Source organism: Pimephales promelas, chromosome 22, assembly GCF_988280905.1.
Source record: "Pimephales promelas chromosome 22, fPimPro1.hap1.1, whole genome shotgun sequence".
Taxonomy (NCBI): Eukaryota; Metazoa; Chordata; class Actinopteri; order Cypriniformes; family Leuciscidae; genus Pimephales; species Pimephales promelas.
In genome coordinates this window covers 8,553,033-8,567,423 of record NC_142790.1, presented here as the reverse complement: position 1 = coordinate 8,567,423, position 14,391 = coordinate 8,553,033, and the positions used below count along the sequence as shown (strand labels likewise).

Sequence of the window (14,391 nt, the reverse complement as noted above, 5' to 3'; positions counted from 1 at the left end):
TGGGGATCATCGTCGCCGTATATTTGTGTCCACCGGACCCTTCGGAGCCGAACCGTTTGGCGAGTTTCACCATTTGCTCGCTCCAGGAGCTGCGCTGGATGACGGCCGCTGTCAGCGGTACTTCCGCCTGTCACGCGCCCAGTTTGATGACCTGTTGTCCCGCATCTGAGCGAGGATCACCCTCGCCCGGCCCCTCATCCATCTAATCTAGCTGTCATTTATTTTTGTTTTGATAATAAATAGAGCCAGCCTTCAAAAGTTATTAACCTGTCCTGTGATTTTTTTTCTCTCTCTCACGTCCAGACACGAATTTATGCACATATGTTGATTGTCTTTACAACATAATACTATTTCTAGATATGGAATGAATAACATTCAATACAAAATGAACATGTCTCCATATAGAAATAATGTTTTAAGTGATGAAACATTTGCTTTGTTGTGCATAATCCCACCATGCATTTAGTCATATTAACAAAATAATTTATTGAAGCATCCAGACACTTCACCACGTGAGCAAGCAGCTAGGCTCCTGATTGGTTAACGCGGCGCGAATTCACGCCAAAGTTCAGCCAACTTGACGCGCGAATGAGGCGTATTCGCGTCTTCCGCGCCGCGCTCCACGCCTTTGCGCCGCAGGAATTTTTCTTGCATTGACTTAACATTGAAATCATTCGCGCCTGACGCCCTATTCGCGTCCGGTGTGAACGTAGCATTAGTGCGTCGAAGTTGTGATAGCGCTGTCGGCTAACGCGAAATGCTACTATTTACATTCCATGGATGTTTATTCATATATACAATTGTTTTGGACTAAAAACTTCTTCAAATTGGATTGTATGGACGCTTTACAGTGAAACCAAACCATTTTTGTTGGAATGTGGACTAACAGATGGCTAATTGGTGAGTTTCTTCCAGTTTGTGTTGGTTTGTTTTGGCTGTTGGTGGTCTGACAAAGAGACAGATTGTGCCCGCTGTGTTGATTGTATCTTAAAATGGTTTACGTCGTTCGAATCACGAGTTTCTCAGCTTTCCAAAGATATGTATTATGTTTACTTTTGTGTTTGTTTTGTTTTGTCTTTCACAAAGTTAAACCTATAAACCACCCTGTGGGCCGTATACGGCACGTCGGACCACGAAAAAAAAAATATCGGACTAATATCGGTATCGGCAAAAGCCAAAGGTGCGGCATCGGTATCGGTATCGGAAGTGAAAAAGTGGTATCGGGACATCCCTAGTCGTTACTTGGGATCGCAGGATGGTCACAAACACTGTCTTGTGTGTCTGGGCTTACAAACACGCACAGGCAGCGTTTGTGGATGAGTCATGTACCGATTGTGGGAAGATGACCATCTCGGAGCTGAGGTCCAGACTCTCGTTCCTGCAAAGGGGCGGAGTCCCCGTGCCGGCACCCCGTTCCAATCCTCATGTGAGCGTTGCTTCTGATTGTGACTGTGAGTGTGACCTGAGGATTACAGTGAGCGCGCTTCCTTCGGGGAACCAACCCCCTAGGAACCCTCACTCCTCTCAGTCTCCGCAACCATGTGAGCTGCCAAAGGAGCGCGGTGGACCATCCACGAGGTGTGTACCAACTGTTTCCTTTGGCATTCCCGGCGATGAACAGATGTTGATCGCGGAGACATCTGACCCACATCAGATTGTGGGTCAGATGTCTCTGCGGACGACGTGTCGGAGCCGCTACCTCCTTCAGGGGTGCCAGCGGTGCCCGATACGGACCCGGAGATGATGGCCATGCTTTCCCGGGCCGCCGAGAGGGTCGAGCTCGTGTGGAACCCTCCACCGGGTCCCGAACCCTCGAGGCTGACACTGTGCAAAGTCAGGGAGGACAAGAAGCAGGTCCTTCTGGTGGCTCCCTACTGGCCCACTCGGACCTGGTTCCCAGAACTTATGCTCCTTGTGACAGTCCCCCCCCGGCCCATTCCTCTGAGGAAGGATCTTCTGACTCAGAGACGGGGCACCCTATGGCACCCGCGTCCAGACCTCTGGAAACTCCATGTATGGTCCCTGGATGGGACGCGGAGGTTCTAGGTGAATTACCCCCAGAGGTACTTATCACCATCACTTCAGCACGGGCGCCGTCCAGAAGTGGAACCTGTTCGTCGAGTGGTGCTCTTTGTTTATGATGCGTCCGGCACCGTTGCATTTCCTCCGATTCATTTCCTGATTCTCCTCCATAAACAACATGAAATCAAGGAGAGGTTTAACTTTTCATGTTACAGATTTCCCACAGTGGTCAGAAAGAACAGGGGAGACACTTTGTTTTTCTCAATATAGAGTCGCTATTCGCTTCAAAGCTAATCGCGTCACTCTCTCACTTGCTCTACTACCACACAGTCCCCCCCCCACACACACACACACACACTTGCCGGCCGGCTCGACGCGCACACCGGCGCACAAATATAAACATCAGGCCACCCTAATGCGTTTTCACTGATCGGATAGCTATCTGATTTATCAAAATACGATCTTCAATTCACACGCTATATGCAGATTTAATGGAGTGCACGTCACCGAAAGCAACAGTTATGAGCTGCATTTTATGATCATCAGGTAAAATAAGATCAGTTCGTTTATTTACTTTTAATGAAGATAACTGTGTGAGAAGCGTCTGCGACTTACTTTCACTTTGATTTGCGATAGTTTGCGCGTTGGCTTGATGAAAAGCTGCTCATCTGCGGTGATGCGTGTTGCAGTCGCACGCGTCGTCATATCTGGCCATAACATGAAAAGCCTGTAAAGTTCTCCTTTTTAGCGTTTTTGGAAGGAGTACATTTTACATATGTGGTTTATTCAATAACAAGATGTATTTACATTTATCCAGTTTTGACTGGCCCAGACCTCCTCCTGAAGTGGTTTGAGCGATTAGATTCAAATACGTCACACGTTTCACATGGCATTTACACCTGGTACAACTAGTAAAACATGTCCTGGTCTGTAGACATGGTTATTATTTATTTATTCATGCTGTACCAGTCCAATATGACTGTCAGTTAAAATAAACCTTATGTTGTAAGAACTTGTTTTATTTATTAATCTTTTTTGATGCATTTTCCTATAACTTTTGTAGTTTTACATCCATTTAAAAATATTGAAATTAATATCGATATCGCAATATTCATTATCGATATCGCAATATCACATTTTTGTCAATATCGTGCATCCCTAGTGCTCTTCTCGCCGAGAAGACCCCCGAAGATGTTCAATAAGGTCCGTTTTGCAGCAAGGGTTGGAGCGAAGACTGTCTCCCTCCACCCTCAAAGTCCATGCTGCTGCTATTTCAGCTTATCACGACCACATCGATGGCAAAACAGTTGGAAAGTACGACCTGGTTGTCAGGTTTCTTAGGGGGGTGAGACGATTAAATCCTACTCTACCCCCCTCCATACCCTCTTGGGATCTTTCCCTGGTGCTCCGAGCATTTCAGGACATTCCCTTTGAGCCTTTGCAATCAGTGGACTTAAAGCTTCTTTCCATGAAGACTTTGCTACTGGTTGCATTGGCCTCTGTCAAGAGGGTAGGAGACCTGCACGCATTTTCGATTCGAAGAATCGTGTCTAGTAGGGGTGTAACGGTACACAAAAATCACGGTTCGGTACGTACCTCGGTTTTAAAGTCACGGTTCGGTACGTTTTCGATACAGCAAAAAGAAAGAAATGCCAGAGAAATTTCCCATTTCTTTAAAGAAAAAATATTTTTAAATAAGTGTGAGTTTTCCTAGATCTTGAAACTTTCAGGTTTATAAATGGGGGTCATCTTTGAAGGATGAACAAATAATGTTTTGGTCATCATATTAAAAATAACATTTAAATATTTATTTATATAATATTTAAATTTTGAAGTGCTGGAAAAAGATGTGTGAAGTACTTGAAAGCATTTCACCATTCCAGCCAAACTGGTTCCAGTTAGTGTTACTATATTAAATCCATGGTGAATGTTGCTGGTCTGTGGACAAAAGTATTACTAGTTCATTCACGGCACAATGTTTCTCCTGGTTTCCACGACAGCGCTGTTTGATCTAATAGAGATCTACGGTTAATAACGGAGAAATGTGAATGCTTCTCACTAGATCTCGCAGCGATGTTATTACCTCAGTGGAGAATTCAAATCTTTTCTTTACCGGATCTCCCAGCGCTGTGTAGTAACAGTGTTGCTTGATCGAGATCGGCTCGCGCTTCACAGATGTTGCTGGTCCGAAATGATAAACGATCCATGAAGCACATAATGAGTAGTTTCGTTCTGTTTTCATTACGCTTGCGATTTGATGTTGCGCAACATTGTGTTGGCCGCGTCAGCACGAATTTTGCCGGCAGGAAAAATGGTCCAAGCAATCATTCGGTTTGTATGCGTACCGAACCGGAAGCCTCGAACCGAAACGGTTCAATACGAATACATGTACCGTTACACCCCTAGTGTCTAGAGTTCGGGCCGGGTGACAGCCACGTGGTATTAAGACCCCGGCCTGGCTATGTGTCCAAGGTTCCTACCACTCCCTTTAGAGACCAGGTAGTGAACCTGCAAGCGCTGCCCTTGGAGGAGGCAGACCCAGCCCTGGCTTTGCTCTGTCCCGTTCGCACTCTGCGTGTGTACGTGGACAAAACTCAAAGCATCAGGACCTCAGACCAGCTCTTTGTCTGTTACAGAGGCCAGCAGAAGGGAAAGGCTGTCTCCAAGCAGAGGATGGCCCACTGGATAGTGGATGCCATCGCCTTGGCTTACCAAGCTCAAGGTGTGCCCTGCCCGCTCAGGTTGCATGCACACTTCACGAGAGGCGTTGCATCCTCCTGGGATGTAGGTCCTGTCGCCACATCTGCTGCTGCCTGCCGGGGGGCCAGCTTCCCAAGTTTGGCTCCTCAGCAAAAAACTGAAGTGCAATCACACAGCCGCTTGTTATATACCCGCGCTGACGAGGACGCGCAGCTGTTGCAAATGATTGCACGCCAATGTGTATTGGCTTGTTTTAGATTCACTCGAAGCAAATTGGCTCTCTAGCGAGATTCCTATAGGTCAGTCTGACCTACGTCTCCGTTCCCTCCCTCAGGGAACAAGGGTTACTATATGTAACCGAGACGTTTCTGTCATGGTCATGAGTTCAAATGAAAAATTCCATGAAATGCATTGTTTATTTAGCAAATTTAGAAGTAAATTAGATGAGCATATTTAAGGCTTCAAAGCTAATGAACCACAATCCTAAGTCTGATCAAAAATTAGATTTCACGTGTCCTAAATAAGCAAGGACTACATTTTAAGAATGCTTCTCCATGGTGAGATACTACCTTCATCATCTTTTGTGTGCTTTTAGGTAAATCAGGAGTCCAGTAAGCCAAAATTAGCACCGTTGAATGAAGGAGGTGTTTCTGAACTACTCCAGAAGGTAATTTCTTATTAAATTAGAACAAGTACACATGTACTGTAAATAAATGAACACTAACAGAGAAAGTCTTTAATTTTTTAATTTTAGGAGATTTCCAGACTACAAGAGGACAATGACAAATTGAAAGCTAGACTCAGAACTTTGGAATCTCAGGTAAATACATTTATGTCTTAGTATATTGGTAAACATTATACATACTATGGCCCCAGAAAGTATTTTCACCCTAAACAACATTATTTTCTCATATAAAACCCAGCAGACACATTTTTATGAAATGTTTTGCTCTAAAATTGTATGTGCTGTTTCTTTAAAATCCACATGGTCTGATATGTTGTATCTAATGCCATGCCATTCAGACATTTTTAATTGTGGCTTAAATGTCCAAATAGTGTTTGGGCACCACTTTATAGTACATTATTATCTTTTATGTCTTTAATGATTGTTTTTTAGGCCATGAGTGCTCTAGATGACAAGTCCAAAGCAGAGAGAGCCTTGAAAGCCCTTCAAAAAAGCCAAGGAGATCATCAGGTATAAAATATACCACACATTTAGCCAAGTTGGCAATTTTAGCCTTCAGCTTTATTATCAGTAGACCTATACTTTATTGTTTTGCAAATATATGCGGCATGGATTTGATTCCATAGTAGACATTTGGATTGTGTTTGAGCCTTTGTCAATGCCCCTGTGAACACACAGATTTCTCTTCATTGGCAATATGATTTCTCATATTTTGTTTATAAGATTTACATTTACATTTCTTACCATTTCCGTTATGACTTTCTGTTTGGCTTCATGGGAACTCTTTGGTATGTGCTGTTTTATTTATTTATTTGTATTTGTCACATGCATAGTACTATATGTGTGTCTATATAAGTTTTTTTTTTTGTTGTTGTAAAGTTTAGAAACAGCAGTAAAATTGACAAAATATTTACAGACCTTTTTTTCGTTGGTAGTTTGCAATGTGTGCTCAGGAGATCGCAAATCTGGAAGGCACAGTTGCAGCAATGCAGGCTGACTTTGAAAAGACCCTGAATGCCAATGTTGCTTCTCAAAAAGACCTGCAAGACAGCCTGGTATCTGCTAAACATGACCTACTCCGTGTCCAGGAGCAACTCTCCCTTGCTGAGAAGGTATTAAGGCCACCTGCACGCTGCAAATTTTGATTCAGCGCTGAACCGCTTATCAGACACTAATCTGAATTCTGACCTGACTGTTCAGCCTGAAATCACAATGCAAAAATCAGTTACCATATTCAGTATATTTCCACATATAAATGAAATCAGGGCCCGTATTTATCAAGCCTCTGAGAATTATTCCCAAGAACACTGCTAAAAATTGACTTGTCGTAATTTATGTGTAGTGTGGGACTAAATCTTAAGTGTCAGTCTTAGAGATGATTCATGATCTTGGCTGTGCCACAAACAGGATTTTGGATGACGACATTGGCATGGACCTATCACTGAATAGATTTCCTTATTTAAGAATATTCTCATATTGAATGGTGAAATTCTTTAGAGGAGTTTACACACATTTGACAATAAATAATTTTCAAGAGAATGCATAATGATATACCAACCTGATCACATGAAATGCGTCTATAGCACGCATCGAGTTAATCATGCCATTTATTTTCGCTTATAAATTACATGGTATATAAACAATTTCATTTGATTAACAGCTCGTCGTCAAACACTCAAAACATTCTTCCTCTCTTGAAAGATTTGCACACATCTCTGTCTCCTCAGTGCCATCACAAGCCCCTACTGGCAAATCCTAACCACTTTAGAGACCTTGCGAGCTGTCTTAAATTACTGCGAGAGTAAGAGTTATTCTTTGCTTTAAGAAATTTGATAACTTGCTTTTATACTTAAGTATAAAAGTAGGAGTAAATTTCATAAATTCTCAGCAGTTAAGACTAAAATGGTACTTGATAACTTGAAAAGTTTGATAAATATGGGCCCTGATCACAATTGGAAATTTGATTCAGGCTTGTTTTGGCTACTCACCTTAAAAACAGATGACAGTAAAAAAAAATCAGCTTCAGTCTGAACCATAATCTTTAAGTTTCACCCAATGAATTTATTTATTCTGACAATAATACATTTTAATATATAATCAAGTTATATAAGCAGTTATAGGCATAGACATGTATTTATTATGTCTATACGCCTTATTCACGGCAGCGCCATCTTTGATTTTTAATGAGAATGAAAGCGAGGCTGTGAGGGATAGACTTGCATCTCTTCAATGGGCTGTACTGTTATTTAATGTGTTTTCGGATTGTTCTGCTCATGAAACACTGGAAAAATATCTTTCCAAGAAATGTCAGTTGACTAAAAACTCCCGACAATGTAAGCTGTGGAAAATTGTAAGTAATCTAGCCGCTTTTTTCAGCTTTTTACAGCGGATGCCATTGGAAACACAGTAAGTCTATCCCTCACAGCCGCACTTTCATACCTGTCATGGCGCTGCTCTGAATAAGGTCTATGGTTATAGGTATGTCCCCAAATTAGTTTTTGCCTTATGTTTATATCATGTTGTTATATTAGAATATCACATCAGTAAGAGTGCCGTTTTCCCGTGCACAAGTGTGATATTTATGTTATACAATAGTTAAATTAAAAATAAATTGACATTGTGAGTTAACATTGTCGATATTGTTTGTTTTCCCTTTATTTCGCCGACTAGAATTTCAAAATGAAACCATAGCAGTCTCAATGCAACAGACAGCGATGATTTCTTGAAGGAAATCCGCGTTTTGAACGAGTCATTTTAACGATTCAATCACTTGCTTCTTTCCCGTTTGAACAAATCGGTTGAATGAATGACTCCCTCAACTCGCTTATTAAGACAGCGATTTACCGCCGCCTACTGGCGGTTTTAGTTTCATATTAAAAGTAAGACGTTAAAATTAGAAATCATTTCACATTTAAATATTGAATATTGATTTAAAAAAAAACCTTATAGCTTGATTTATGCAATTGTAAATGGAGTGTATATATTAATGCCACTTCTAATGCTGCTTCTGCGTCACCTCTGCACTGCAAAGATGGATTTTTGATTGAATGATTTAATTTGACTGCTAACAGTGGTACTGTAATTATTGTGTAATTAAATATTATTGTATAAATAAGTATAATTACTGTATATATGTGATGCACGTGATGCATAACTCTAAATAAGACTCTAAACTCTAAAAAAAATCTCCATAAATAGGTGAAAACTCCCTGGAAATCAATTTAAGGTGGCAAATATTGCACATTAATTAATAATTTCTGTCACTGCTGTGAACTGCCCACTGCATAGAATATGAAAAATATAAATATCTCCGCGAGTCTGCTGTCAACAACAGGCCTAAACCAGCCATGGCACCAGCACAAAACACAATCAGTAAAATATAAACTAATTATTGTTGATAATAATTAGTTGATATTTTACTGATTGTGTTTTTGTTTTGTGTTTATCAACAAAACGTTGAAAATATCGAGATATATTTTTGTCAATATCGCACACCCCAATGTATGGTATTAATTTTGATTTCTTCAGGTCTTAAAAAGCCTTAAATTTTACTTTAAAAAGTGTGCAGGAACCCATATATAAATGTAATTATATATTATTATAATTATTATACATATTTACACATTATTGTTTAATATTTCTATTTTTTATATAACTTACAATAAACACATACTTTATTTTCAAATAAGTATAAAGCTGTTCGTTTTTTTTTCTTCCATTGTTTTCTATTTTTTATGAATAAATAAATCTACTAGAACCTAGAACTTGAATATTCAAGAACTTTGAAGGTATGGTAAATCGGTGGTTCATAGGTTCGCAAATCAGTGAAGCTTTATGCGTTTGATAATTAATTTTGTATTTATTTAAAAATTAAGGACCTGGAAAAGAAATTCCAGCAGACGGCTGCATACCGCAACATGAAGGAGATTCTCACTAAAAAGAATGAACATATTAAAGATCTGAGAAAGAGACTACAAAGGTATAATTTCACTTCGGATGTTATGACCACCACTGATATGTCATAAAACTCATTTGTTTTAAATCCAATATTTTTTTAATTTGTTGCATTATATTCCCTTCACAGGTATGAATCAGATGAGTGAACATTTAACCCACAGGACACATATGAGGAGGTCAACAGAAGGACTTTTAATGCATATTAAAGGAAGTGGCCATTTTTGTCTAAAAAAGGTATACATTTCAAAAAGGCAAAGGACCAAAGTATGATCAACAAAAATGAGCTGAGATTCTTACACAGCTCTATGCCTTATGTAATTCCTCATTGGTGAGATGGTCTACTACTTAGCTACAGCTTGTTGTACAATTTAATGCTTTGCAATAGTTTAGAAATTGCATTCAGACGTGACACAAAAATTGCTTAGTTATTTTTCACCAGTTCTCTCTGTATTCTTCATTGTCTACGGCTAGCTACCCGAGAGGTGCTTTTTGCAAGTACTTTGATGTTTTTGCACAGAAGATTGTGGGTTCACGTTGCTAAAGAGGAAACGTAATGTCCAAGGCTTTGTTCTCATCTTTCCAAAATGAATACAGCTTGACTCTGCTGTCAAATTCTTGTTTTTAGATCCAACATACTTTATTTTCAAATAAGTATATAGATGTGAATTCTTTTCTTTTTTTTTCTTTTTTTTTTATGAATAAATTAGTCTACTAGAACATTTTTCTGCTACCACAAGGACATAACCTATACAAAAGTTTGTAGATTGTAACATCTTGTAGGAAATATTGGTAACACTTTTGATGAAATTGTGTTTATAATTAAGAATTGTTACTAGTCCACATACTTTGTTTTGACACTTACTCCTCAAATTACTTGGAATCTTTTAAGATATTTTGTAAACTCAGAGACCAGTAAAATGTATCTACATATTAACACTACAGGCCAATTAGAAGCTGAATGCAGTCTTTACTTCACTAGAGGCACCAGTGCTTTTAAATATGTCCTGTATTGCACATTCATTGTATATTTATATGCTATCCACAGTATATTTTTGTAAGACCTATGTCCTTTCCCTTTCCATCAGTAAGGATCACTGTAACCGCGATTTAGAAGTGATATTAACATTTCTAGTGATGTAATAGTGTGAAATGTAATGGTTCACTTGAGCTCATAAAGTTTGCTTTTGCAGCATTTTTGGTCTGATTTATTATTATTTATCATCAGTTACTACTTTAGCAGTTGTTTCTAGACTTGGCAGTTACTAGTTGTAATTATCTGAATAAACAGTTTCAGTGAATTTCACTATCACTTTTAATTTAAATAAGGGGATATTTATATGGCATATTCAGGTGAAGAAACACTAATTTATTCATTTTTTTTAAATTAATTTTAGCTGACGCTTTTATCCAAAGCGACTTACAATTGCTATATATGTCAGAGGTCACATGCCTCTGGAGCAACTAGGGGTTAAGTGTCTTGCTCAGGGACTCATTGTCGTCTCACAGTGGATTCGAACCCGGGTCTCTCACACCACAGTCTTGTGTCTTATCCACTGTGCCATCACCACTCATCACATGCATTATTTCATATTTATTACATTTATTTAAACATGCATCATTAATTCAGGACACAGCTGTGGGTCACTTTGACATGCCTTACCAATCTGTCACACATACCGTGGAACATGGGCTGAGTTTAGTTCTTTTCCCAGGAATGAGATGCTCTTAGTGGGATGCAATACACTCTTCAGAGAGCAGAAAGTTTACAACAAACAAGGAATTTGTTCTGGCCCATTAGTGCAACGATTTGTACGCAAGTCATAAACAATATGAACAATACCTAATACAAATTACTAAAGAAATGTAACAAATAAATATATGTAAAGTGCTGTTATCTAGTGAGTGAGTGCAGGGAGCAGGCTATAGTCTGTTTGGTTCCAGGGTCATGTCATGGTCCTGAGGCCTACAGCTGTTGGAAAGAAGCTGTTCTTTTGTCTTGAGTTTTTGGTCCTGATAGACCTCAACCTTCTGCTAGAGGGGAGAGTTCTGAATATTCCATTTCCAGGGTCAGAGGGATCAGCCTGGATCAACCTGGAGTTGTGTAGAGCACAGATGACAGATTGCAGCCAATGACCCACTCTGCAGAGCGGATGATGCAGAGCATCACCAGACGGTGATGTGGCGAAGTCAGGATGGACTTGATGGCAGTGTAGAAAAGCACCAGCATAGTCTTTGGCAGGTTTTTAAGCTGCCACAAGAAGTGAAAGTGGTGATGTTCAGCTACCAATTGAGGTCCTGGGAGATGGTGATGCCCAGGAAGCGAAAGGACTCCAAAGAGTTGACTGGGGAGCCCCCCAGGAGGATGGGACAAAGAGATGCTGGCCTTCTCCTAAAGTCTGCTATAGTTGTTCAGACTGAACCAGGACACCAGATGATCAATCTCCTCCATGGAGGCGGACTCGTCTCCATCAGAGATGCTGCCTCCTGTTGGACAAGAAGTCTGTGATCCACCTGCATGTGGACTCGGGCACTCCCAGTTGGGAAAGCTTGACAATATTCTGGCATAGGTTCCAGGGGAGTCAAGATGTTGGAGGATGAAGTGGAGAGCCATGTTGACCATGTCATCTACAGACCTGTTGGCTCTGTAGGCAAACTGCAGTGAGTCTAGTAGTGGGTCAGCGATGGACTTGAGGTGGGACAGCACAAGGTGCTCAAATGATTTCATAACCACCGAAGTCAGGGTGACGGGTCTATAATAATTTAGCCCAGTTATCTTAGACTTTTTGGGGACTGGGATGATGGTCCCTTGAATAGACTATTGACATCCCCTTCTAGGATTCAAAGTGGCATTGTGTTGGCAGGGGTGGTGTTAATTGAGATGTGTGATTGTAAATGGGGCCCAATGATGGGGGGCTGAACACACCCCGAAAAAGGTATGTTGTCAGGACTACCCTTGTGTCTTTAGCATTAAGGTCATTAGCAAGTCGCAGGTCGTTAGTGGATTGGGGTGCTTTAGGTTTATAGCAGGTGATCTGTTGATGGCCCTTCCAAACCGGAGCAGAGTCGTTGGCCGAGAACTGTTGTTTTAATTTCTCTCCACCCAGTCCTTAGCTTCCTTCACTGCCTTACCAAAGCTGTATTTTGCCTCCGCTCCTGAATGCCTCCTCCTTGTCCAACCGCAGCCGTCTGAGTTTAGCTGTGAACCAGGGTTTATCATTATTATAGCTCACCCTGGTCTGTGATGGTATGCAGCTTGCAAAGCTATTTTTTGTGTATTGATTACAAGCCCTAAACACCTGAGGTGCTTGAGTAGTTTGAATTTGTGGCTGTGTAACACACTCTTGGAATGGGTTTATGACCAGCCAATCATCCAGGTAATGTCATATAATGGGATGGCAGAGTTGAAATCAGGTCCCTTGTCATACCTATTACTAGGTACCGGACCTAGCTGAACGTGCAATTTAGCAGCGCAGATCTTAAAGGCACTACCTCTATTATCCATTTGTGAGAAGTGTGTGAATCTCTGCTCATGTTCTGAGCTAATACAACAGACATAATGACTGCATTGAAACGGGACAGTCTGTGAATAAACTGCAAATACTGCCTGTTTTAAATTTACATTTATCTAAAGCGACTTAAATTGCATTTCAAGGTACACATTTTTATATTCTTAATCTTATCAGTTCTTGCTTTCCTTGGGAATGGAACCCATGACTTTGGCGTTGCACGTGTCAACACTCTACTGTTTGAGCTACAAGCATATCATTTTACGTCTAAGATGCCTGGCGGAGCCTGCCATGTATATCCGTGCTTGGACAGAGGTTGAAGTACTTTGTTCTGAGAATAGAGCAGTTTGCTGCTTGAAGCTTATTTTTCTGTGTCAGTGAGTGATACACTGTGACATCAAAGCAATTTCTATTGAGTAACTTGCCATTGTATACAAGGCCATTAGCCTTTAAAGATTAAGATTAAGCTTTTTAGCAATTAAAGAAAGAAGAAAAAGACTCAGTTGAACTAAACATAGATTATCAATATCAATTGCAATTCTTCATTTGCAAAATGACAAAAGACAATCGGCTCTGTTGCCCAACATGAGAACGTGAGAGACAGTCTGAAACCGACATGCAGATTACATTACAGCACTGCTTCTCAGATAAAATCATTGAAAGAAAAATTGTCAAACTCATTGGATATCTCCAGGGGAGCAACAATTCGGCCACTATCCACTGGCAAGCATATATCAACAGCAAGCTGTAGAAGGCTTCTTGAAGACAGTTCAGCTTTCTGAAGGAGAAAGATTCTGAGGCAATGACTATTCTGTGTCTCCTTATAAAGGCCAATTCATACTGCACCGACAGACACAGAACAATGCCGACAGTCACCAGATTACATCACATCACTTATCAGACATTCTAAATCCAATTCAGCATATTCAATCAGTGAGAACAAGCTCCAACAAACACCAACAGACACTGGCAGGGGTTATGCACTGATCCGACAAAACCTGACAAAGTGTCCATTGCCTTCTGTTGGTACAGTGTGAATTGGCCCTATAACATGAAGGCCTGCCTCAAATTGACCTATCGTAAGCCTCGCCCCCCTTAGTTACTGTTGCGAACACGGATTGGGATTGAATCCTTAGAGTCCTTACTGCACTCACATCATTGGAATAATTCACAGCTACACAATATTTCTCGGACAAAGAAGTTTCCCTAATGCATTAGATACTGACACAATGTCAAGAGGAACAAAGTCAAAAGGGTACAATAGTTATTCATCATTACTAAGCCCTTCAACACTCTTACTACAAGTTTGATTTTATACTGTGTAAAGTCGGCACGAAATCGATCCAACGGCGGAGTTCGATTCGTGGTGAAGGTTTCAAGCGTGTTCCGTCTTTCCCAAGGCAAAATGATTTTTAATTAAATGCAACACATTTAATCTTATGTATTAACTTGTTTCATCTGACTCCATAAAATGAAAAGGGTTTATCAATGATATCTGTGCATCATTAGATACACGTTAAT

The 14,391-nt window shown here is 40.4% G+C and overlaps 1 protein-coding gene across 1 annotated transcript in view; it reads left to right on the top strand.

Moving 5' to 3' along the window:
* The window catches only part of lztfl1 (leucine zipper transcription factor-like 1), a 77,156-nt gene extending 66,600 nt beyond the window's left edge, over positions 1–10,556 (top strand). The window contains exons 5-10 of the mRNA XM_039691535.2: positions 5,318–5,389; positions 5,477–5,542; positions 5,840–5,917; positions 6,361–6,519; positions 9,283–9,386; positions 9,492–10,556. Of these exons, the coding sequence (XP_039547469.1) occupies positions 5,318–5,389; positions 5,477–5,542; positions 5,840–5,917; positions 6,361–6,519; positions 9,283–9,386; positions 9,492–9,510 (498 nt within the window). The 3' untranslated portion in view covers positions 9,511–10,556. The remainder of the gene's footprint in view (positions 1–5,317; positions 5,390–5,476; positions 5,543–5,839; positions 5,918–6,360; positions 6,520–9,282; positions 9,387–9,491) is intronic.
* The last annotated feature ends 3,835 nt before the right edge of the window (positions 10,557–14,391 follow it).